Source organism: Stigmatopora argus, chromosome 15 (assembly GCF_051989625.1).
Source record: "Stigmatopora argus isolate UIUO_Sarg chromosome 15, RoL_Sarg_1.0, whole genome shotgun sequence".
Classification (NCBI taxonomy): Eukaryota; Metazoa; Chordata; class Actinopteri; order Syngnathiformes; family Syngnathidae; genus Stigmatopora; species Stigmatopora argus.
Window position 1 is genome coordinate 14325520 of NC_135401.1, and position 26495 is coordinate 14352014.

Consider the following 26495-nt stretch of genomic DNA (forward strand, 5'->3'; position numbering starts at 1 on the left):
TGCCATTCGCACTGACTAACGTGAAAAAAACCACTGAAAAAAATGCAACGCTCCGCCCAGTGCTCGCAGAGACATTACCCGAGGGAGTTGCGACCAGAGAGACATTACACGAGGGAGTTGTGGGGAGAGAGACAGTGCCCATGATGTTCTTATGAGCAGCCTCTCGCGTCCGCTATCTGCTCGTATATCAAAATTTGTCTCGTATCTCAAGATAAATATTTGCTCAAAATTTTACTCGTATCTCAAATTGCTCGTATGTCGGGCACTCGTATGTAAGTTTTCAGAGGGTGGGAGCGAATTAATTTCTATTTAGTTCATTTCTATGGGAAACATTGATTTGAGATACGAGTAAATTGACATACGAGCTGCTTCCCGGAACGCATTAAGCGCCTATCTCAAAGTATTACTGTAGAGTCATCTGTAGCGTCAGTCGTCCGTAGAGTCAGTCGTCCGTAGAGTCAGTCGTCCGTAGAGTCAGTCGTCCGTAGAGTCAGTCGTCCGTAGAGTCAGTCGTCCGTAGAGTCAGTCGTCCGTAGAGTCAGTCGTCCGTAGAGTCAGTCGTCCGTAGAGTCAGTCGTCCGTAGAGTCAGTCGTCCGTAGAGACTTCTATAGAGATTTATATTTTGCTTTTTAAAGTAAATGACTATTTTTAATCGATTTTTCATGAAACAAATGAGCCAACAAATTATTTTTTATATTGTACAGACGCTCCCCTACTTACGAACAACGGTACATACGAACATGTCTGCAAATTGCGTTTAAGTCGAAAAATGTTCATAAGTCCAGTGTGTGAATGTATCTCCAGTGAGCAAAGAACCTTTTTCATTTGTATCATTAAATATCTCGTGCATCCATTATTGAATATGGTTGGTAAAAAGCGAAATGCTTCTATTGAGGGAGTTGCAAGGAAGAGGCAAGCCATTTCATTTGAAACGAGTGGCAATAATAACGAAGCTTGATGCGCGTGAGAGTGGTGAGCGTTTCACGGGCATACAACTTGACCGTCAGTACCATTTATAAACCGAAAGATCGAGCAGCAGGACCCAAATATTGAACGTTGCACAAAGTTTGCAAATCAATTGAATGATGCCATACAGTGCTACCGCATCATTTATGATGAAAAAAAGAAGAAAACTGTGCAATCGTCATTAGATCGCTTCTTTCGGCCAGTTTCTAATACATAAATCTCTCTCTCTCTCTATACAGTAATGTACATATTCTCTCCATTTTATTAAATGTTTTTTTCAGTACAAACCAATGCGTGTTACTTATACAAGCCTTAAACATACAAATGCACTTCTATAAACCTTCAATATACTTATATAGGCCTTAAACATAAATTATAATACAAAATATAGCACTGAATCAACTTACAAACAAATTCAACTTATGAACAATCGCTCGGAACCTAACTCGTTCGTAAGTAGGGGAGCGTCTGTATTGAGTTTGATTTATTTAATAAGGGACAGCACATATTAATGAACATATTCATATTCTTGTTAATGATCATATGTAAATATGTAAGATTGTAGCATCTTTAGTCCCTTGTGCAAGTTGAAGCTAAACGATGACACGTATTGTAATCCCTCGAATATTGCGGTTAATGCAGACCAGCCATGACCCCTAACATAAAAAAAACGCGAAGTAAGGTCACCCCTATTAAAAAAATTAAAAAATATATGTATTAAAAAATATTAAATATAAAAAAATATTGTATTTTTTTTTACTTCAGTGCTGAGTCCCAATAGCAAGAGTGGCTTCTGGTTACGACTTTCAGCGTGGATTTTCACATTTTTATGAACTTAAATTAAAAAAAATCTGCGATGCGGTGAAGCCGCGATATTCGAGGGATTACAGTACACACAAACACACAGTTATAGACATCACAATTGTGATCACAATTTTGTTCGTCTAGCAGCCAGTCTTTAAGATGTTTGACGGGAGTTCGCATATGGTAATTGTTATTGAGTTCCAGGTATGTGAGTCACGGAGAGGTGCTTTAGCTGAATGCACTCTTTTTAAAGAGTCACCTCTAGAGCCAGACCTTACTGATGTGTTGGAATTTTTGTACATAATCCTGGAGTGTAGGAGGAGCTTTGTGATGAAAGATTTTGTAAACTAAGGTGGCATCTGCATATTTAACAGTATTGTCTCAATTCAGGTGTTTGTGTTTTTTAATATCTGACAGTGGTGGTATGATTTTGGTTTTCTGTCCAATACTTTTAATTGCTTATAAGCGGTCTCAATTGGTTTTAGTGTTGTCTTGCAGGGCGATGACCAACCAACATGTTAGGCAGTAAGTCATGTGTGATATGATCATTGTGTCAAAAAAGAGTTTTGCTCAGGAGTTAGATTGTTTCTAATGAACCTAAAATTGGACAATTTCAATTTAATTCTATTCAGTGTTTTTTATCTGTCATTTCCAGACAAGTTTTGAGTCAAGAGTGGTTCCTAGGTATTAAAATTCTTGGAGTACATTGTTTTTTTTCCCACGACAACGCACTCGTAAACGGAACAAACAAATTTTAATTACTTGGATTAATATATACAGACACACTCAAACATGTGTTTAATGTAACTTTACACAAAACTGAATTCTAACTTTGTTTTAATTTTTTTTTACCTTTGTTCTCTTCGGGTTAGTTGTTTGCCACGCCTCCACCCTCACGTTCGCTATCGATTGGCTGTTTGCTGTTGTACTACGTATTCCCTTCAAAATATTCCGAAAATGATGGACATAAATCTCCTCACAATAGGATAATGCACGACCACTTTCCAACGAGAAATAGTCTTGTAATATTAGCGATCGCTCCGCTGCTCATAAGAACATCAGTGGCTCGCAACTCCCCTTTTGTAATATCTCTGGTCGCAACCGCTTTGAACGGCGCCTATGAGAGAGAGTTGCGACCAGAAATATTACAAAGAGGGAATTGTGAGCCAGTGCCGCTGATGTTCTTATGAGCAGCGAACGAGAAGTAATATAATACCCCTCGTATTAGATAATAATGACAGGAAATGCAACAGCTGAGCTTACCCACATATTGATTGTGGGTAATGAAGTTTTATTCTGAGAAAGAGTGCCATTGTCTATCGGCTGTGTGCACGAGTATACAGACACTCCCCTACTTACGAACGCAATTGGTTCCGAGCGATTGTTCATAAGTTGAATTTGTAAGTTGATTCAGTGCTATATTTTGTATTATAATTTATGTTTAAGGCCGATATAAGTATATTGAAGGTTTATATAAGTGCATTTGTATGTTTAAGGCTTGTATAAGTAACACGCATTGGTTTGTAATGAAAAAAAAAACATTTAATAAAATGGAGAGAATATGTACAGTACTGTAGAGAGCGAGAGATTTATGTATTAGAAACTGGCCAAAAGAAGCGACCTAATGACGATTGCACAGTTTTCTTCTTTTTTTCATCATAAATGATGCGGTAGCACTGTATGGCATCATTCAATTGATTTGCAAACTTTGTGCAACGTTCAATATTTGGGTCCTGCTGCTCGATCTTTCTGTTTATAAATGGTACTGACGGTCGAACGATTCAATGCCCGTGAAACGCTCACCACTCTCGCGCGCATCAAGCTTCGTTATTATTGCCACTCGTTTCAAATGAAATGGCTTGCCTCTTCTTTGCAACTCCCTCAATAGAAGCCTTTAGCTTTTTACCAACCATATTCAATATTGGATGCATGAGATATTTAATGATACAAATGAAAAAGGTTCTTTGCACACTGGAGATACATTCACGCACTTCCGCATTGCAACGAAGAAGAAGGTAGATGCTGGGTGAGCTGAGCTCTCACAGCGCCAGGCGTCGGTATTAGCGGCGGAAAGAAGTACTACTCCGAAAAAGGCGCGAAATACAAAACTGGACTTGCGAACATTTTTGGACTTAGACGCAATTTGCAGACATGTTCGTATGTACCGTTGTTCGTAAGTTGAATGTTCGTAAGTAGGGGAGCGTCTGTACTTCATTACCCAGAAAGCCCTCTTTTTCCCGCGCATGCGCGTTGTGCGTTTCCTGGTCGAAACTCGTCTGAATAATTCGTTCGGTGCTTGTAGATATTGTTGTACACGAAAGAGATGCGGCAAAAAAGACAGCGCGCTACAATGATAAACAGCCTCATGTCATGGCCACCTTGCTTGGTCGCATCTCGAAATTTTAATTGTATCGCGAGTGAGTTATTCGATCGAAATTTTCGTCGTACCACGAGCATGTTGTATGACGAGGTACGACTGTATTATTTTACATGATTAGCATTGTACTCTGAAACTGCCTTCCTTGCCAAGTTCAAATGTTCTTCATCTGGCTTAAAAAAGCAACATCACTCCATGTTCATTTTGCATTGCAGCAAGGCAGTAAGAGTCTCTCTCCCCCGATGCTGCAACCTTTATATCCCTGTCACAAACCTTACAATGAGCATACTGACTATCCTTTCCTGGTTGTATCATACCATTAAATTGGGTATTCCACTCTTGCAGGAATTTTCCGTAGCATTTAGACAGTTTTGCTCTCTTTTTGGGAGGCCCCATGCTTCTATATTACCACCTGTTCACTAGAATGTTGCTATATACTTGGACTGTCCAAGTATATTGCAACATCCAGTCCTGGACCGGAAGTGGGGGATTTACCAAACTAAAGGAAGCTCTTATAGAGTCCATAAAAGCTTCCTTTAGTTCCTTAAATCCCCCACTTCCGGTCCAAGTATATCGCAACATTACCATGATTACATCGACCGAAGCGAGTTTGTGGAAAAGCAAAGCAAAGTTAGGTAAGTGGCGAAGTATGGCAACAATGATGAGAAAAAAATCATCATTGGCAAAAAATTGTGAATCTGTATTACTTTAGCACTACGGCCGTAGTGTTTATTTTTTCTCACAAATCCATATGATTTACGGCAAGTTCTTATGGAAAGACAGATATGATCTTTGTTATATATTTGGCAGATGACAATTGAGCTTGGCAGATCATTTATGTAATGACTGAATAGCAGTGGACCTAGCACTGACCCCTGCGGTACCCCAAGACTCTTATTCCGTGAAGTAGATCTGGTATTTTGTATCCTGATGCACTGTGATCTTAAAGATAAGTATGATTCAATCCAATTTAGCGTGCTTGGTGAGAAATTTAAATTAGATAGTTTAGTCAGCAGTATCTGGTGGTTGATGGTGTCAAATGCCTTTTTGAGATCTATGAAAGCTGCCACAATCTAGTTTTGATTTTATGTTTTGGATTGGATTGGATAACTTTATTCATCCTGTATTCGGGAAATTTCATTGTGACAGTAGCAAGAGGGTGAGAATGCAGATACAGGAAAGGCATAGTTACACATGGTTACAAGTTAGACAATACAGTCGCGAAGGCCGCAGAACCACAAAGCAAAAGCACACAGTACAAAGCAAAAGCAAAGTATATGGGATCATTAAGAATCATTAAATCAAATCATTAAGACAGAAAAGCAGCAAAAACACAAAACGAGCAAGAGCGGACGGAGCTACCGCTACCGGCTGCCACTTGAGCGGCGCCATCTTGGTTGCGGTAGCAAAAACAGATACAGACTCAAGAAAAAGACATTGTAGAGTTGGATATAACTGGAACCACACACGGGAAGTCTTCCACAATTACAAGCACAGTCCCTCAGTAGTCTGGAGTTGAAGAATCAACAATAGCAGAGACGAACCCCTCGACTCCGTTTCCGGCCTGGTAAGCGCCGACAGCTCTTCCATCTTATCCCATGATGGAATGGTTGGTCTGAAGCGTCGCTTATTCTCCCGGCATTTTTGTCCAGCTCCGAATTTCCAGCGGCATTGAGGTGTTGCTCCTTCTGCTGCGTATTGTAACAGCTAGTCCCATGTTTATGACAGCATAGGCATGGCTGAATGGTGTCAAAAAAGAAGTAGCAGAAAGAAGCCAGGCTAACAGAACAAAGAAAGTTGTAAAAACATTAAAGTAAAAAGTGTAAAGTATAAAAAGGAATGTATTAAGAAATATTAAAATGTAATTAAAAAAAGATAGGCTGTAAAACACGAAAAACAAATAAGAGTGACAGAGCTACTGCCACTGGCTTCCGCGTGACGGCGCCATCTTGGAAAAGAAGCAAACTCCTGTCTCAGTAGAATGATGTTTTCTAAAGCTAAATTGCTGTTTGCTCAGGGTGTATGAACTGATGTTGATTAGATCCACAATTTGCTCCGCTACTATCTTTTCCAGGACTTTTGAGACATATTTATTATTTTCCTCTGATCAACAAGGAAATGTAGTAATAAATATTTTCTTGCCTTTTTTTATAAAAAAGGCAAGAAAATATTTATTTTTTTTATTAAAAAATATTGTTAACTTTTTTTAAAAGGTAAAAAGTCTTTACAGTGGTACCTCGAGATACGAGCTTAATCCGTTCCGTGACTGAGCTCGTATGACAAGTTACTCGTAACTCGAGGTAAAGTTTCCCATTGAAATGAATGGGAAACAAATTAATTCGTTCCAACTCTCTGAAAAAAACACCAGAAACAGGATATTGGATTGAAAAAAAAGTTTTATTTCTTATAATTCGCCATATATTGACAAAGTAATAAATAACGAGTGGTTTAATAGAAATAAAGTGTTTAATCTAACTAAAATTGGGCAGATTTCGCCGAGGGGAGAGGGGCACAAAAGGGGCGGGGGGCTTCGTTTTTTTTCTCCCACACAACGCACTCGTAAACGGAACAAACACTCCACCCTCACGTTCGCTATCGATGGGCTGTTTGCTGTCGTACTATTCCCTTCAAAATATTCCGAAAATGATGCACACAAATGTCCTCACAATCGAATAACGCACGACCACTTGCCAACGAGCAGCAGTCTTTTATCAGCGATCGCGCCGCTGCTCATGTTGTTGTTGTTGTTGGGCCACCTCAGGCGCTTGAGGATTACACTCAGCAGCGCTAGAGCTGTCACTGGAACGCGGATTAGTTCATCCAGGGGGTAGCCGGAGGTGTGGGGCAGTGCGAATATCTCCGGCTGGATGAAAAACGTAGGGCGCCACGTTCCTGGGTGGCAGCTCTGGGTGGTTTTGTTGGATTCGCATGGGAGCTTCGAGGGCGCTGGCTAGCGGCTCCTTTTAGCTTGTAGCATCTGTGTTCGCATCCCCTCGAACGGCGCCTAGTGCCATTGCCTGTCGGCGTTGTGCGCACGAGTATACTTCATTACCCAGAAAGCCCTCTTTTCACCGCGCATGCGCGTTGTGCGTTTCCTGGTCTGAATAGCTCATCCGGTGCTCGTAAATATTGTTATACACGAAAGATATGCCAAAAAAAATGCCATGGCAACCTGGCTTGGTCGCATCACGAAACTTTGACCGCATCACGGGCGAATTATTCGATCGAAATTTCCCCCGTAAGACGAGCATTCCGTATGACGAACGGTCGTATGACGAGGTACCACTGTATTTATCTAGTTAGTCCTTGTTCATTCATTATGGACAATAGAAATTCTTTTAAACTTTTTTTTCTCCAAGAAATATGAAATCAAACCATACAATTTACTTAAACGGCCCAGAGAGAATGATTTAAGGGCCTAGATATGACATCCAGCCTGTGAATTTTAAATCTATGTTCTAAAAGTGAAATTATGTAGATAAATGAATAAATGTTAGGTTAAATTCTAAAATGCAATGGATGTTTTTGTCATTAAAATTAGTCCCCATAACTAGACACGTTTTTTAAATCCAAAGGTATTAATATTTTTCTACAAATTCCAACTCTTGAGACGTTGAAAATCCTAGAAGACAAAGCATGCTCTCAAACATTACCTCCGCCCCTTCCAAGTGTCCACGTGTCTTTTTACCTGGCGTGTTGTTGTAGTTGAGAGAATAGCCACTAGAGTGCGCTGCTGGAAGTGGTTTTTGTGTTCGCCTCCTTATTTTCCTGCCCTATCTCATTTAGGTGGTCCCAAACATCCATCGTTTGGGGAAGGTCATCTGGCCAACACAGGACGGGAGTCACGAGCACAGACACTATACAGGGGTACGACCTCTCTCGCCCATCTCCTATTTCCTTGATTGAAGGCGGCGCTGCGTTTTTACAGCCAAGCAGCATATTAGTGTGCTGGGTCACCAGCTTCAGCTTAACCAGCACTGCCTGGATACAGCCTTCAATTTCTACAAGATGGCACTGTCCAAACACCTGACATTTGGACGCAAGTCGGCTCACATCATGGCCGCTTGCATCTACCTGGTGTGTCGCACCGAAGGAACACCACGTATCCTTTCACAAATGTCTTTAACTAATGGGTTTGATGAGAATAGACATCTGATATGAGAAAAGGTAAACACTCCACGTATAAATAGACTAGATCTTTCAATTTCATGCCCAAGAAAGTATTCTAGTTCCAGAATCTGGAAGGTGAAATTTCTTGTAGAAGTTAAATATTTGACCTGTAATTGTAGGCCATCTGGGTACTGGAAATTTAGAGGCACTAATGTCATTTTCCAATATTTTGAAACATATCATTTAGAGCAGGGGTGCCTAAGTCGGGTTTCAAGGGCCCCTATCCGGTCTGTTTTCCATATCTACCTCCACCAACACACCTGAATCAAATAATCTGTAACGGTATCAAGCTTCTGGACAGCTTGCTGATGAGTTGATCATTTGATTCAGGTGTGGTAGAGGAGGCATATATGGAAAACAGAATGGATAGGGGCTCTCGAGGACCGGACTTGGCCACCCCTGATGTAGAGGATAGGTCGAAATGGGTGAGGGACCTGTAGTCCCAAGTGTTACTTGCGTGGTTTAAATGTTTTTTTTAAAATTGCAACTGCGTTTTTCCAAGTCCTTCCACCCATACATTTTAAAATTAGTTACGGTGTGATCTCAGACATTGGCTCTAATTTGCATATAAAAAGCTTTCGTGACCTGAAAATTTCGTACCTAGAGGCATTTGTATGTAGAGGTATGATTACTTTGTCTCAACCAATTTTTTTCTCTGTGTGTAATGCTAGTGTCATACTCATGATAAATATTTTAATTTTTCACAAGGGAGCAATATCTTAATGATACAATGACAAAGGTGATATTATTCTAATGCAGGGGTGCTCACTTTTTGCTCCAAGATCTACTTTTCAAGGAGCCTTGTAGGGGGATCTGTATCTGTATTACTGCGGGTGCAGTTTTGCTGAGACGTGTCTCGTTACCACCATTGCGTGACTAATTTAAGCAGTGCATCATCAAAGGAGACTTAACAAGCAGCTGTGAAAGGCTGTGAATGTTGTCTGTCCACACCACCTTACTTAGATCCTTAACAATTTTTAAATTACCGTAATTACTCGAATATAACACGCAGATTTTTGCTATATAATTAATTCCAATAGTTGGGGGTGCGTGTTATAATCAATAACTAAAATAAATTACAAATTTTCGATCGAAAAAAGCATTGTCAAACTCACTTTGACGCACGGATTTTACGTCATCTCGTAAAGACGACGCACGGATTTTACGTCATCTCGTAAAGACGACGCACGGATTTTACGTCATCTCGTAAAGACGACGCACGGATTTTACGTCATCTCGTAATTTCGATCGAAAATCGGAAAGCCGAGACCACCACTGCCCCGCTTCTAGCCTCGTACTCGTCTCAGTTCACCCTCTCTCAGTTCAGTGTTATAATCAATAACTAAAATTAATTACAAATTTTCGATCGAAAAAAGCATTGTCAAACTCACTTTGACGCACGGATTTTACGTCATCTCGTAAAGACGACGCACGGATTTGACGTCATCTCGTAATTTCGATCGAAAATCGGAAAGCCGAGACCACCACTGCCCCCCTCTAGCCTCGTACTCGTCTCAGTTCACCCTCTCTCAGTTCAGTGTTATAATCAATAACTAAAATAATTACAAATTTTCGATCGAAAAAAGCATTGTCAAACTCACTTTGACGCACGGATTTTACGTCATCTCGTAAAGCCAATCGGATGATGTGTTGTGGGAGGAAGAGGAAGTGGATGAAGGAAGCGTGGACGTTGATAGGATTCTCAACGAAGAGATGTATGAGAGGACAGACAAAGAGAGAGAGGAACTCTTCATTTGAAGGATTCTAATGAATAAATTTGTTTGAACAAAACAATTGTGAAACGAAGAAAAAAAGGTAAGATTTCTGATTTTCGTCAGCGGGAAATTTTAGGTGCGCACTATATTCGATTACTGCGTTTTTCCAGATGTTTTTGGCCCAAAATTACCTGCGTGTTATTTTCGAGTGCGCGTTATATTCGAGTAATTACGGTAGTCACATGCATGTTCAATAAAAGTGCGAGCAGTTAGGTTGCCCATTGCGACATTGCGGTACAAATGAGACATTGTTCAGGCCCGAAGGTAACTAACAGAGTGGATCAAATCTTACTCTCAAGCAATCTACCACTAGTACCTTGGCGATTGACGTAATGAGCACCCATCTTCTAATGCATTTCATTTTTATTCAACCTTTCTCATCAAAGATAAAATGCAAAATTTGAAGTGTGTGTTGTGTTTGCTGACTTAAGAGTTATTGTTCAGACATGTTGTTGGACTTAAGCGACATCCTTCAGGTACGTCAATTCCCCTTTTCAACTATCGCGGCTTCACTACAGTGCGTTTTTTTTCTGGTTTGCCTTCTGTTTTTTGGGGGGGATAATTAATTATTTTTTGTCAGTTCATAAAAATGTGAAAATCCATGCTGAAACTCGCAAGCGGAAGCCACTCCCCTGTCCTCCGCTTGCTACTACGACTCAGCACTGAAGTTAAAAAATTATATATTTTTTAATAGGGGTGACCCTACATTGCGGTTTTTCGTTTATTGCGGCCATGTCTGGTCTACATTAACCGCGATAATCGAGGGATTACTGCATTTGAGATGTAACTCAACAGGAGTCAGTTGTAGGGGTAGAGTTGGGGGCTGCTTTTTCCATCCCGGTAAGCGAGTGTGTGTACAGTGGTATCTCGACATACAAGCACCCCGACATACGAGGAAATCGGAGTACCCACACACCCGGGCAGAACATGCAAACTCCACACAGGAAGGTCAGGAACCCATCTGGGATTGAACCCTCGATCTGTGAGGCTGGCGCACTAACCACTTGGCTATCGGGCCGTTGGCGAATACTACAATATTAATTACAAATAATAACCGAAAACCATAATAATTACATTAAAGTTTTTTTTAATTCGCAAAAATAGAGGACTATAATGGTTTTAAAAAAGTTTAAAGAAAATTAGCAATGGAATCAGCCAATGTGGGTAAAAAGAACAGGATTCTTTGTTTGTTTAATAAGATCGTCTTGCCTCGAATCATCATGTTTCACTACCACTGACAGCAAAAGACATCCAGTTTACTTGGACTGGAAGGAGCAGGCAGCGGATGTGTTAATTTAACACAATTGGTAACAGCTGCTAGAACAATAGGAATATTGTTGATTTGTTTCCTTACTCTTAGTGTTGTAACTGGTAATATGCCAAAGATACTACAGTCTTCCCTCGATTATCGCGATTTCACTTATTGTGAATTCACTTCTTCACGTTTTTTTCTGCTATTAATTATTTTTTAAAATCTATAAATTTTTAAAAGTTCATAAAAATGTGAAAATCCATGCTGAAACTCGCAAGTGGAAGCCACTCTTGCTACTCGGACTCAGCACTGAAGTTAAAAAATTATATATTTTTTAATAGGGGTGACCCTACATTGCGGTTTTTCGTTTATTGCGGCCATGTCTGGTCTACATTAACCGCGATAATCGAGGGATTACTGCATTTGAGATGTAACTCAACAGGAGTCAGTTGTAGGGGTAGAGTTGGGGGCTGCTTTTTCCATCCCGGTAAGCGAGTGTGTGTACAGTGGTATCTCGACATACAAGCACCCCGACATACGAGCAATTCGAGATACGAGTAAAATTTCGAGCAAATAATTATCTCGAGATACGAGACAAATTTCGAGATACGAGAAAGACAGGTGGCCAAGACATGAGGCTGTTTATGAGCGCACTGTCTTTTTTGCCGCATCTCTTTCGTGTATAACAGATATCTACGAGCACCGGGCGGAGCGTTGCATTTTCCCGTGTTTTTTAGTCAATGCATAATACAAAGTGAACAACAATGGATCCAAAGCAAACAGGTGGAATGAAGAGTTGTGCAAAGAAAAGGCGAACGTTGACGATCAATATTAAGCGCGAAATAATTGAAAAATATGAGAGTGGTGTACGTGTCACGGAGCTTGCTCGGCAATACGAGAGGAATACTTCAATGATATGCATCATCCTGAAGCAGAAGGACACAATTAAGGATAATAGGCCTTCCAAAGGACTAACTATAATTTCCCCCCGGCGCAGTGACATTCATGACAAGATGGAGAGCCTTCTTTTATTATGGATAAAAGATAAACAGTTAGCAGGAGATAGCGTGACCAAATCAACTATATGTGAAAAGTTTACATGGATTTACCTTCAACACCTTCAGAACCCTGCAAAGCAAGTCATGGCTCGTTCGAAAATTAAAAAAAAGGTCTGGAATACATTCGGTTATTATTTGTTACTTTGTTAATAGATGGCGAATTAGAAGAAATTAAACATTTTTTCCAATCCAATATCCTGCTTTTGGTGTTTTTTCAGAGGGTTGGAATGAATTAATTTGTTTTTAGTTCATTTCAATGGGAAATGTTTGTTTGAGTTACAAGAATATCGACATACGAGCTTAGTTCCGGAACAAATTAAGCTCGTATCTCGAGGTACCACTGTATTGTGTTCTGAGCAGATGTCGTCATAGCCTCACCCCAACATGCCCATGATGGACCACAAATCTGGAAAGGGTAAATTAATGACACACTTGGAATCAAATACAGAACCCTCAGGGTAGATTAAGCCCTCTCAGTAAAACTGTCTTGGTCTACTTCTTGCATTCTACGTCTTGTTTGACTGTGCTATGTTGTTTATGGCTTTATTTACGTGGTAACTTTTTCTTATATCTCATTTCATATCCTTTCACATATTGTGTTAATCTTCCTGGCTACTACTTCCAGTTTATTACTAATAATACTTCCTCTTCCTTAATATGTGTTACTCTTCCTGTCAATCACTTACTATATACAGTGGTACCTCTACTTATGAACATCTCTACATATTAATTAATCAGATGATGAAAAACCACAATGGGGAAATTTTCCTTTTTTTTCAAACCACATGCAAGATCATTTGATGTATAATTTTTGGAATTTCTCTCATCTCATCTCATTTTCTGAACCGTTTTATCCTCATTGGGGTTGCAGCGGGTGCAGGAGTAAATTCCAGCTGAGGCCAGGGACACCCTGTATCGGTGGCCAGCCGATCGCAGGGCACTTTCTGCACTGACTAACGGGGGAAAAAACACTGAAATAATGCAACGCTCCACCCAGTGCTCGTAAAGACATTACACAAGAGTTGCGGGGACAAAGACAGTGCCCATGATGTTCTTATGAGCCACCTCTCGTCCGCTGTATGCTTGTATATCAAAATTTGTCTCGTATCTCAAGATAAATATTTGCTCAAAATTTTACTCGTATCTCAAATTGCTCGTATGTCGGGGCACTCGTATGTCGAGGTATTACTGTACAGTAATACCTTGAAATATGAACTTAATGCATTTCGGGACCGAGCTCATATGTCAATTCACTCGTATCTCAAATCAATTTTTCCCATAGAAATTAACTAAATACAAATTAATTCGTTCCCACCCCTTTAAAAAAACTCCAAAAACAGGATATTACAATGGAAAAACATCTTTTTATTGGTTCTAATTCACCACCTACTCACAAAGTAACAAATACCAATCTAGTGGTTATGATCTTCAATACCAAAATGTGACATTACTCAGTGCAGAGAGACGGTGCGGACGAGAAAGAGAAGAGGAGAGAAACTTGATTGATGCGCTCGTAACATAATATAAACTTTGAATTTATCTTAAATGAACTTGGATTACTATGCACGCACTTAAATATAAGTTTTAATTTTCCGTTACACAAAATTTAAACCTTCTTGTGCAATACCAGAGGCAAAAATGTTAATGTATTCCACTGTGGCTTTCGAGGCAGAAATTCCTGCTTTTCCATGCCTCAGAATCGAGTGTTCATTTTTTAAAATTATCGAACCAGCCACGACTCACTTTGAAGGGTTCAGCTGGTGTCGAAGAATCCCCTTTTTCAGATGCTTGCTTTGCTTTTAAGTCCATGTAGATTCTGCTGGCTTTTTCGACTTGGTCTCTCGCTCACTCTTTATCTATTATCCATCTTAAAAGAAGGCTCTCCATCCCATTATGAATCTCACTGCACAGCATGAAAATTATGGTTAGTCCACTGGAATGCTTGATATCATTTATACCATCCTTCTGCTTAAGGTTGGTACATATTGTCGACGTACTCCTCATATTGGCGAGCCAGCTCAGTCACGCGTACACCACTAATGTTTTTTGATTGATTCGTGCTTTATATCGATTTCCATCATATGCTCTTTCCTCTCAGTACCCTTCATTGCACCGGCAAGCTGTCAGGAAAATAGGGCAGGAGCTTCAGACCATGAAAGATGTTACGGAATAACCTCTTAACCATTATTCTTCCCCTTAATTCTGCACTGATTAACGCAACACAAAACACGTAAAAAATGCAACCTGTGCCCAGTGGTCGTGGATATCTTTACGCGAGCGAGATGTGGCGAGAAAGACACTGCGCTGTTATCATAAGCAGCCTCTCGCTGACTCGGCCACCAGGCTGGCTCGTATGCTCGTATCTCAAGGCAAATATTTGCTCGGAATTTTACTCGTATCTCTAATTTCTCGTATGTTGGGGCACTCGTATGTCAAGTATTACTGTAGTGTACATGTTATAATACAGACGTATGAAAAAGGGCACCCCTGATAATTTTGAAGATTTTCCTTTATAAATCACTCGTTGTTTTGATCAGCAATTTCAGTTAAATATATCATATAGTAGACAAACACTGATATTTGAGAAGTGAAATGAAGATTATTCATTACCTCGACAAGAGTAGGCAGGTGCATAAATTTGGACACCCCAACAGAAAAATCACATAAATATTTAGTAGATCCTCCTTTTGCAGAAATAACAGGCCCTTAATGCTTCATATAGTTTCCAATAAGGGTCTGGATTGTGGTTGAAGGTATTTTTGACCATTCTTCTTTTCAAAACATCAAGTTCAGTCAGGTTTGATGGTTTCTGAGCATTTATATCCTGCTTTAAATTACACAAATTTTCAATAATATTCATGTCTGGGGACTAAGATGGCCATTCTAGAAAGTTGTACCTCTGCATGAATGCCTTAGTAGAAGTTGAGCAGTGTTTAGGGTCGTTATCTTGATGAATCCAGCCCGGCCCAATTTGTTGGGTTTCAAGAAAGTTATGGGGTGAAGAGGCGTGCTGTTATCAAAATGTTCACATGTCTTGCTATCACCTAGCCTGACGATGTATTGCTTACGCATTTTAGGAAAATTATGAAAAGTTAGTCAAAAGCAATCGGATTGTATTGATATTTCGCCAAGCGTAACATTTTATGTTTACTCAGCTGCCAAACGTTTGCCCTTCCTATGACTCGCCCATTCACTCCAATGGGAAATGTCATTGCATGTTTTAATTTTAATGGCTCAATACATTTCTTTTTTTGGTGTGTTTTACATATATATTTTATACAAAATTTATGTACTTTTATTATTTTTAAAGGGTTTCAAAAGTAGAAATAGAGATTTTAGAACAGTTGGAACAGATTAAAGTTATTGCATATAAAATGTTTACTGGCTGCCCTTAAAATAGTAATAATAGTACATTAAAAAGAATAATATAGATGCATTAAAATATAAGTAGTTCGAAATAAAATAATTTAAGAATGAAAATTGATTTAAAATATTTAAAATAATAAATACATAACTTAGAAAAGAATGGGTCATATGTATTTTCTTCTGGGAATTTTGTGTTAATTTTAAAACCTTTTACGGTTTAACACAGTTCAGGGTCATCTTTACCAAAAGGTTATTCCAGTCAACCTGTACTAGAGCGAAATGTGTCTTAAACAAACAAGCATTCCTGGCTTGTAAATTCCTAGCTGGAATTATTTTTCCAGAATAGCAGCAGCCTGTGGATTCCTTAAGCGAGGATAGGAATGTAAGACCCCTCCTACTTAAGGCAAGGGGGAGTGGCCGTGCTCAGAGACCGGTTCGCGACCCTCGCTGCTTTCTGTCCACACGTCATTATGATGTGTGTCGGGAAGTCAAAAAGACGTCTCATCTCTTTGTCACGCGGCTTATCACTTTCAGACAGACGGGGTGGGTTTTGCTGCCTTTAAGGCCTTCTGGAGCATGCTCACAATGAAAGATCTGTGACGCACGCATCTCACACAATTTGATCACGTGTCACATCAGCATCATGATTCATTTTTGTTACTGCTTATCCTCAGTTTGTTTAAAAACCCATGACGTATGCGGCTAACAAATTTTAGTGATGTAATTTTTTTCGTCCTTATAGGTCAACGTGTATATTTTGGGAAAAACCTTCCTGGCCCTCTCCAAAGAGCTTTGCATCAAAGCTCCTGCTATAGGTATTTGATTCTACTTTCTAATAAATTATCAATATTGACAGAAACCAATAGAGGGTCATACATTACACAGTGGAATGATTTAAGATGCAAATGAATTAAGTGTGGAAGACGGCTTGTTTTTTTTTTATATCATAAATCCATTTGGCACCAATATTCCTATACCAATTCAGGGTGAAATTTTGACATTTACTCTTCTTGTAAGCTGGGTCTTTTTTCTTGTAAAATCAAAAGGAAAATTCTAGTAGTGTATGGACTTTATGATATTTTTTTCTTGTGAAACATGAAACAACTCCCCTAACCAACGCAAAATTATAGTTAACTTGGACTTTGTCCTTATGAAAATATTACTTTCAGAATATTTTGATGTAATTCTCATATTTATTTTCATCCTACTCGTGTGATTTTTATTTTAATTTTTGAAGGAAAAAAAGTAGGCACTTTTTAAAAATTGTAGTGTATAGCAAAGTTCTTTTAACCCTAGAATGGTAACCCTCTATTACCATGGTTACCGGGGGAAAAAATGGGTCCCAAGCAAGACGGTGCAATGAAGGGTACCCATTTTTCCCCCGCTAACCATGGTAACCCTCTATTTCAGAAGCGTGAAAGGTAGCCCCTGAAATAGAGGGTTACCATTCTAGGGTTAATATTGTACAGAAGAGTCCTCACAAGTCTAGTAATATTTGGATTTGCCATTTCTAAATTCGTTACTTTATCTTAGTATTTTTTCATAATTTTAATCCTGTTCTTGTATTGTTTTTCTATTTTATAGTAAAACCTGGGTTCGAATTTAACTAAGTCATCAAAGAATAGTTTTTAGAAATTGCTAATTGTTTTCAATTATTGTAGTTATTTTTACTGATTGGTTGGGAAATTAATTGAATTTCATGTTTAGAATATATTTTTGGGGTTCGGGGTTAAATTTCCTTTAGAGAGGAATGTTGAAGACAACTAAATGTTTTGACTTGGTTTGAATCAGTCAATTGTTTATTTTGCAAGCAATTTGTAATTTTCCCATTACAGTGGAGATTATTCAAATAATTTCAGATGGCAGCGAATAATCATGCTTGCATGCTTGGATGGCCATGACAGTGATAGACGCCCAATGCATTTGAAATGATCGATCACTGGCTGGCCTTCCTACCTCAAATGGTTTAATGCATGGTGTTATGTCAATTGTCAAATAGAATTTCTCGAAATATCCATAGTATTTGTTAACGGCATAAAAATGTTTGCAAATTATCCATTTGGTTTGAGTTTAGAATGTGAAAGTTTAGAGTGGAAGATTGAGGTGTAGTTCACTTGTTTTTCACTAGCACTAGGAGTTGTTATATTCCCACCAAAGAAAGCCAAAACCTGTAGCTCGGGTAACGTGGTCACTTTTTATATCATCCAGGTTACATAAACGCCTGTCTCTTTCTTAACACAGAATTAAGCTGTTTTGACATTAGATATCACACATATACATACAGTTTATAGAATCGGATCAAAACTGTGACACCATTATAGTGATTTTGCATCAGTGCAAAATTCTAAATTTTCAACCTATTTTCATAGGGCTTAGTTTTTGATGCATGTCAGAGATCCAGTAAATTAACTGCATACTGAAATATGGAATTTTTCTCCAACTCCAGCTTGTATCATAGCCACGTTGATAGGGTTTGTCATAACCCAAACTATGTGAAAACCAATTAAGAATTTTCTGAGTTAAACGCATTTGAATGGTGAGTTGCTTTACTGCAAAACAGCCCATCAGAGATGTGGTTTTAAGAGCCCCCGGTTATCAGCACAGTCGACCCTCAACTTCTTGCATTTAGTTCTAAATATGTGATGTAGCTATAGTTTTGATGACAAGCAAGCAACTCTTTTGCCAGGACACATTCTAAAGTACAAACCAAGAACCTGACTTGTCACCAGATTCTCAGTTATTCAGGTTCTTGGAATCCCAGAAAGTTTAATTGAGGCCACTTGACTCTTTTTGGTTTGGAGAATATGTGACACCTCTAGTGAGTTGTTTTTTTGTTTTGCTGGGAGAATTGATGACACTTCTCCATGCTTGGATTTTTGTGGTCGACTATTTTAAGGAGACAACGAGCACCTAAGACAGCAGGCTAAAAAAAACAACTTGAAGCTTTTCTAGGACTCTCATTGAACTGTTCCCCTCTAAATGGACTAACACCGTAAATGGCATGTGGCAATGGCATATGTTTTTTTTTCATATCATTGACATTCTATGCCTTGTGCTTTTTAGAAAGTACTCCAGTAAAGACCCTGGTAACACTAATCAAAAATGTCTCCAATTGATGAGTGGTCATTCACTGCCACTAAGAGTGATCATATATTTAACTGGGAAAAATGGCAATCAATTATCATTTTTCAGTTGATTGTCACCAGTCTGACCAGTCTAGGGTGTAGTCTGCCTTTCGCCCAAAGACCGCTGGGTTATGCTCCAGCAAACCCCCCGCAACGCTTTCGAGGTTGAGCGGTATTGAAGATGAATGTTGCCAGTCTCTCCCAGTCAAAATGTATTGAAAGTCTGTAGCTGTTGATGGCAGCCAATGTTATGTTAAATTTTGAAATAACATGAAAGTGACTAGAGTAGCAAGGTTGATGTAATTCCTATGTTTCAGTGTTCTAAGTGGTAACATACTGATGATAGTGTTAGGTTAAAGGAAAAACATTCTTTTTTTTTTTTTTTTTTAAAGCAGAATTAATATGGGTAGCCCTGAAGAACAACAAAGGGACCAGCCGTATATCGTAAGTTAAACTCCTTGTTTTTTGAAACAGATTAATCCAGGCGTGTCATCAGCATTGGAAACGTTTAAATAAAACATACGTTTAAATTAAATAAGAGTTCAATAAGACTCCGCACTAGTTTATGACGCTACATGACAGGAATTCCCAAAGTCTGATCAGGCATAGAAGATAAGTTCAGGTATCTGCCCCCCCTGCACGCCGGTACCATTGGTGCTGTCGGAGGAACACTGGAACTGGAAGGTGACCCTCCCACACTGCACCTCCGTCACACCCTCTTGTCCAAAGTAGCTGAGCTCGTTGCCATCCAGAATGGCGCTAGCTGTATAGAAGGTGTCTGGTTCGATCTGGACCGGGTGCTCAAACCAGACGGGGAAGGTCACACTGGAGCCGTCAGAAACAAACTTGGTGAGGCGCTGGGCCAGCACGACGCCCTGCCGCTTAAGTTCTATGCGGACGCCGTACTCAGCCTTTCCACCGCTGGAACCATACAAGCCCAGGCCGGCAATGAACACGCGCTTGTCCACTGCAAACTGGATGCTGTCACAGCGTCCCCGGTAGCGCCACTGGTTGCTGCGGTAAGCAGAAGACTGGAAGCGGTGGCAGCGCTGCGGCGCCAGGCCCATCCGAGGGTTAGCGGGGAAGTCTAAACGGGGCTTGTTGGACGCCGTGAACCACAGGAAGACGTTACGCGTCTCTTCCAGCGTTAGGACATCAGACTGCGCCGCCCCGTCGGCAAACTCTTCCAGGCTCATGGTGGGAATGCGCAACAGGAAAAGCGCCTTACCCAGAACCTGACGCAAGTTGTGCGCGGCGGGCACCAGTTCTTGTCGGTGGCACTCAGCAGCTCCCCAAGCGACAGCTGCCTCGAAGACCACCACCTCCTTGGCGTTGAGCGTCTCGCGGCGCAAGATGATCTCCAGCGTCTGCGCGTCAATTTCGCAGAAGCCCTCGGAGCGGAGCGCCAGCTCGGCCTGCGCATCGATGACCTCCCAGCACCGCTGCGTCAGTTCTGGTTCCTCAAAGAGATGGCTCTGAGAGAGCAGCACGCAAGCGTTCTTTGCCTCCAAGCTGGTCTCCAGGAAATTGACACAGGCACGGGCCAAGGCCGGGACAATGTACTTCTTGGCTGCGTACAGGGTGGCCAGCACCGTGTCGGCCTCAAGCTCGATCTCGTCGCTGTACATGTACCTAGATCACCACACAAACCATTAGTGGAGAATGCTTCTGAAGAGTCCTCAGGTCACACATTATCTATTTGTGAAGGGGCTTGAACTTATTTGCTGCCATTCACAGCAATAAACTCCATTGGGACTGAAGATCCAGACAGTAATGGCTTGAGGCCCATACGAATTGGATGTCTAATGCCAGTGAGTCAAGATCAGAAGCTCCTTTTAAAAAGTTCTCATTTGAAGAATCCTACAAATCATAACTTAATGACGTGTTTCCCAACCTTCTTAGAGCTGCGGCACACTTTATAACTTTAAAAAAACTTCAAGGCACACCACCATCTGAAAATCGTCTAATTTAAAATTAACAATATAAATTAATTCTCATCAAACCTTTATCAACAGGAATCAAATGAACCCTCCAAAAACTATTTAAAATTCAAATTTTCACACGGACCATTGTCGCCAAAAGTTGATGTCGGCAGACCCCGAACAACATTTAGTTTGAGTGATATAAAAATAAGCCATGTAACTATTTTAATCTCAAAATTCATTCAGTTCATTTCAATATTATTTAAATCTACTAGTATTACAGGATTAGAATTTTTGTGCCCACACAGACTTCATGTCACCAAAAGTCGATGCCTTTGAAACCAAACAACTTAGGATTCACGAAACATGAAAACATTATGACTTATCAAATCTCGTAATATTACGTCTTTTTTCTCTTCTAATATTACTTCAATCTTGTAATATTACACGAAAATCAGTTTTGTGCTCACACAGATTTAACGTCGGCAAAAGTTGAATTCTGTGAATCCAAACAAAAATAAGCTACAAAATGACTTAAACCTTATCATATTAAGATTTGAATCTTGTTATAGTACAATGTTCGTCATATTTCAATTTTAATCTCGTTTTATTAAGATTTTTCTCTTGGTATATTACAATGCATGTGTTCTTGGCAAATCATTTCCTGCGACACACCAGTGATTGGGAAACACTGACCTAATGGCTGATATTGACAGCACAGAATGAACTTTCGCTCATTCGCTGGCAAAACTCCCACTTTCTTGGAATAGACGTCTACTAGTGATAAATCCCAGTTCAATTTACGGAAGGTTGAAAAGCGCTATACAATTAGTTGTTTACAATCGTCAATAGCAGTGAAAGCATTAACCAACTTCACTCTCCCTTACTACATTACGTCTAAATTGAAATTAGGGCTGCCACAACCAACTAATCAACGCTCATTAATTGAAGACTTGGTAATTGTATAAATTTTGAGCCTGTCAACCGCAGATATGCTCTCATTTTTACATTTTAGTTTTGCTTTTAATTTTAGAAATGGGAATAGTCTTTTTTTATTGATGCTTATACACTATAGTTCTAGGAAAACTTTGAAAAGTAAATATTCCGTTTGATTTTTTTTCCCCCTCGTAAACACTGACTGACACAGGAAGATTCTTTTGATGATCCTACTGTTCGCCCCAAACTTTTTTTAACAAAATGACCTCATTTCCAATAGCAAAAATTGTTCAAATTTTTAAAATGTTATTTTGCTTACAGTTTTTATCCAATTCTCACAAAAAAATAATATCAATGTGCATGAACGTTGGCCTGTTTTGGCCAAAAAATTTACCTGTGCCAAAATTAGACAAAACTTCTCCATACATTTCCAAACCCATTATTTTTGACAAAAATACGTCCTTGAATTGTCCCAAAATTAATCAAGTCAGTCAGCTGTAACTGCACACCAAAAAGTGAAATTAGGAAATGACGTGCAATACCCCACAATTACTAAAAGGTGACCCACAGGATTTCTCTTATAAGAAGAGTAAGACTCCCTGTGTAACTTTTTTTTCTGAAATTGCATTTCCTAGTTACATAATGAATAAATAATTTCCGGCAAAAAAAAATTGGTCTTATGTAATAAAATGGTTTATATATGAACTCATGAGTTGAAATAATAGTCACAAAATAATTGGCATTTAATTCATTATCAAAATAATGTATTGTGGCAGCTATATTTTAAATTCAGCCCCACTTAGAGACTGGCCCCGACAGATGTTCGCACTGTCTGAAATGGGAAGTCCCTCCGGATCCCAATTCCCACCACTGCAGCGTCCCAGCATGTATTGTGGCACTTTAGGTTATTTTTAATGTTGGTTTGGCATATAATCTTCAGGCTTTTGTTTGTTTTCAAAAGGACCAACAAGGAGCAGCTGAATAGCACCGATTACAGGCTAGTCGTGGTTGTTTGAGATGAGTAATTAGGAGCTTTTGAAATTTCAGGATTAAGCTCGCTCACTACTATCCTGAAGTTGGCCTATTTGTCCTGCTGTTGAGTTGCAATCCAACCAGACAGTTGTACTTTTCTACAATCTTGGTGTCAGAGAACTATCTTGTTATGAGGACAGGAGTTTAATTTGGACAACAAAGAGGACTTTTCTGCTATCTTGGTCTTAATGAATTTCCTTTAGGCTAAATTGTATTTTGTGCATTTGTGTGGCAATTATCCTGAAGTGAGTTAGAGTTTAAATCAGACACAAAGTGCTATGCCACCATCATGGCATTAAGGAGCACTGTTAAAGTTAGCTAGAGTTTTGATTTTGAAAATATTGCTGTGGTGCTATCTGAGTTTCAAGGTTTTTAAAGAGCTAAAATGTCCTGTGCAGTCATCGTGATGCCAATGTGGGTGTGACTTCTAGTTTGATTTTAACATAAAGCTTTAATTGCAGCTGTGTTATAAGGAAATTACACACATTAATTGAGCAGTTGAAGAAAACATTTTAAATTTGCCACTGTCTTGCTGTCAAACAACGTAGTAGTGAGTTGAGATTCATGATTTTAAATGTCATCACCTCTGATGTATATGGAATTAAATTCATTCCTAATTAGCCCGATTCCCACAATATGACTTACTTGAGCATAATGAGGAAGGCGGCAGGTTCCACGTCCGGGATGGGGATGCCTGTTTCCTCCTCAGCCAGGTCACCGTAGAACATGGCGCAGAAAACAGAACTGCCCACCGCCAAGACATACTGCCCGCACAAAGACAGTGAGAGTGGCATCTCATGGAGGATCTTTGACTGCTTGTGTCTTTAGTTACCTTATGCGCTGGGACCCTTTGCGAGCCCCCGGGGGGACCCACCATGAAGTGGACATCGGCCATTAATTCGTTGTTGAACATCAAGGCGTTCCTAAAAAAGAGAGGAACTTCAGGAAATGTGCTGCCAGTGATGGCGAATAATGAAGTATAATTGCTGGCCCAACCCAAATAGATTAGACATCTTTCACCATCAAAGACACTGAGTCATAATTCATTGTTTAAAGTTAACTTGAAGATATTTTTTTTTGGAAAAATTGCATACTGCATGGTAACCCATTGGAATTGATGAATTTAACAGTCGGGCGGCCCGGCGGATGAGTGGTTAGCCTGTCGGCCTCACAGTGGAGGTTCTGGGTTCAAATCCAGGTTGGCCGGTCCACCTATGTGGAGTTTGCATGTTCTCCCCAGGCCTGTGTGGGTTTTCTCTGGGTACTCCGGTTTCCTTTCACATTCCAAAGACATGCATGGTAGGCTGATTGGACACTTGAAATTGCCCCTAGGTATGGGTGTGTGTGTGTGCATGGTTGTCCTTCTCCTCGTGCCCTGCAATTAGCTGGCCACCAATTCAGGTTCCCCTGCCTCTGGCCCGAAGTCAGCTGGGATAAGCTCCAGCACCCCCCACGACTCAAGTGAGTATAAAGCGGTTCAGAAATTAAATTAAAAAAAAAAGTCATTGGAATGCAGAACTGGCCATCTTTTAGCATTGATAGCAATAGCCATCTTTGGCATAAAATCAGCTCGTTATCAAGAAAAGCTGCAAAAAAATGACTATTTACATTTGAGGGGAATAAAATTTAGACTTTGAGGGAATACACATCTTTCAGAAATTAGTTAATTTTGTGTCAACTGTATATTTGAGTCAATATTCCCAAAACAAAAATTCTTAACTGAAAACACAAAAAGGTAATCCAATACAATCAAGGCTGTAATAATTGCAAATATCATAGCGTTATCCAAGGAATTGGCGTTGTACCATCATTTAATTGATGAATTACAACCTTATCAGTAATAACAATAATTTAAAAAATGTAATAAGTGACATTGTTCTGGTATTGTTTTGAGAGCAGATCTACACGAAAATAGTGAAACCTGTTCCTCATATGGAGGTGAAAACAGACTGAGTATTATTGGCGAACAAGATTAATGCTGGTTTAGCTGTAAATAAAGTTGTTATAGATGGCGCGTGACGCATTCGATTATGGAAAGGCGTTTATTTCTGTCCAAAAGCCTTTAAAATATAACACTAATATTCAATGTAGGAAGGTTGTCACCTCTCCCGGAGTGTGGGGTGGCTGCACTGCCAGCTACGGGGCTCGGTCTTGCTGATGTTTTGCTGGTCCCCGCTCGGGCCAGTTGCCGCGGCGGCGCAGCTTTCACCTTCCCGTCCTCCTCCTCCGTCCTCTCCTCCCCCGCCGGCGGCCTGCTTGACGGCGGCCGTCGTCGTCGCCTCCTTGGTGGGCGCCTTCTCGCTGTCCGTCACAGTGGTGCCGCTGGCCAGGTTGCCGTTATTGGCAGCGTACAGTTCCGCGGCCATCTTCTTGTGCTTGTCGGAGGACGGCGGCGGGGGAAGGGGTAGCGGGAGCTTGGCCGGGAACCCGACTAGCTTCTTGGACTTTCGGAGGGTGTCGGGCAGCAGTAGCAGACAGCTCAGGCACCTCATGATCCGGCCATGGCGGAGCAGCCGGCAGTCCGCCGTTGGCATCGGCGCGAGAAAAAAACAATTTTATAAAAAAAATTAAAAAAAGGTGGATGCGAGAAAGCAACGGCTTTAAAAAATATATTTTTATAGCTGGGTCGCAGCGCTCCCTCTTCCTCTAGGCGGCCAAGTTAAAGGAAGCCAGCAGAGCATCTAAAAATATCATCCCGAGTGTTTTTCGTGTTCCTCCGCCAAGTTGGAGAGAGAACACTTTTCCTACTCGCCGCGTCGTAGGGGTTTCACTTATCCCCCACCCTCTCTCCAGAGGCAAATCCCTTCCGCCCGTCCGTTCTCACTCTCCCGGTTCCAAGTTGCTGACATCGGGCTTCTTGCCTTCGGAGCTCCGCGGTGGCTCTGCGTAGCTTTTGGAGCTGGGTTCTTTATTTTCAGTTTTTTTTTCAAGCTCCTTCTCACGATCATTAATATACACATTGCTCGATGTCCGATGCGCGCTGTGAGCCAATGAGAAAAAGCGTCGTCATTTGTCGGCCATTTTGCGTCAGAGTCGTCTGCTAATTAAAGTAAATGAGGAGCGTACTTTGAAATACAATAGCTAAAATTTTCTTGATCATTATTATTTCCAAACGACTTGGTTTCTTTTTAGAAACGTCAACGATAATATAACAAACTGCATATCTAAAAATAAATATTTGCTTTACACATATTGAAACACCCAGCCTGTATCAAAACTTTGTTTTAAAAAAATCTTGTCAATAGAACCCTAAAGCAAGAGCAATATAGTAGACCAGGGGTGGCGAACACGTGGCTCTCGAGCCGTATGCGGCTCCCGACCAAAATGAATGCGTCTCTTTGCTTATCATATTTTGTGTAAACTGTGGCTCTTGGCCTCGTTTCATTCATTCATTTTCTGAACCGATTTATCCTCATTAGGGTCATGGGGGGTGCTGGAGCCTATCCCAGCTGACTCCGGGCCAGAGGCGGGGGACAGCCGATTGCAGGGCACAAGGAGACGGACAACCATGCACCTCCATGCCTAGGGGCAATTTAGAGTGTCCAATCAGCCTACCATCCATCTTTTTGGAATGTGGGAGGAAACCGGACCCGGAGGAAACCCGTGCAGGGAAGAACATACAAACTCCACACAGGTGGACCGACCTGGATTTGAACCCAGGACTCCAGAGTTGTGAGGCCACAAACCACTAACCGGTGTCTCGTTTAATGT

The 26495-nt window shown here is 40.4% G+C and overlaps 2 protein-coding genes across 4 annotated transcripts in view; one reads left to right on the forward strand and one right to left on the reverse strand.

The window, feature by feature from the left end:
• Positions 1–26495, forward strand: part of LOC144090264 (transcription factor IIIB 90 kDa subunit-like) — an 86725-nt gene that overhangs the window by 4627 nt on the left and 55603 nt on the right. For all 3 annotated transcript variants that reach the window (XM_077621645.1, XM_077621646.1, XM_077621644.1), the window contains 4 exons: positions 7935–8015; positions 8077–8250; positions 10538–10569; positions 16512–16584. In XM_077621645.1, the coding sequence (XP_077477771.1) occupies positions 7935–8015; positions 8077–8250; positions 10538–10569; positions 16512–16584 (360 nt within the window). The remainder of the gene's footprint in view (positions 1–7934; positions 8016–8076; positions 8251–10537; positions 10570–16511; positions 16585–26495) is intronic.
• Positions 17945–25766, reverse strand: LOC144090265 (BTB/POZ domain-containing protein 6-B-like). Its single transcript, XM_077621647.1, has 4 exons — positions 24888–25766; positions 23617–23707; positions 23430–23548; positions 17945–20526 (listed from the first exon to the last, which is right to left on the reverse strand). The coding sequence occupies exons 1-4, from the start codon at positions 25316–25318 to the stop codon at positions 19494–19496; spliced, it is 1674 nt and encodes a 557-aa protein (XP_077477773.1). The 5' UTR covers positions 25319–25766; the 3' UTR covers positions 17945–19493.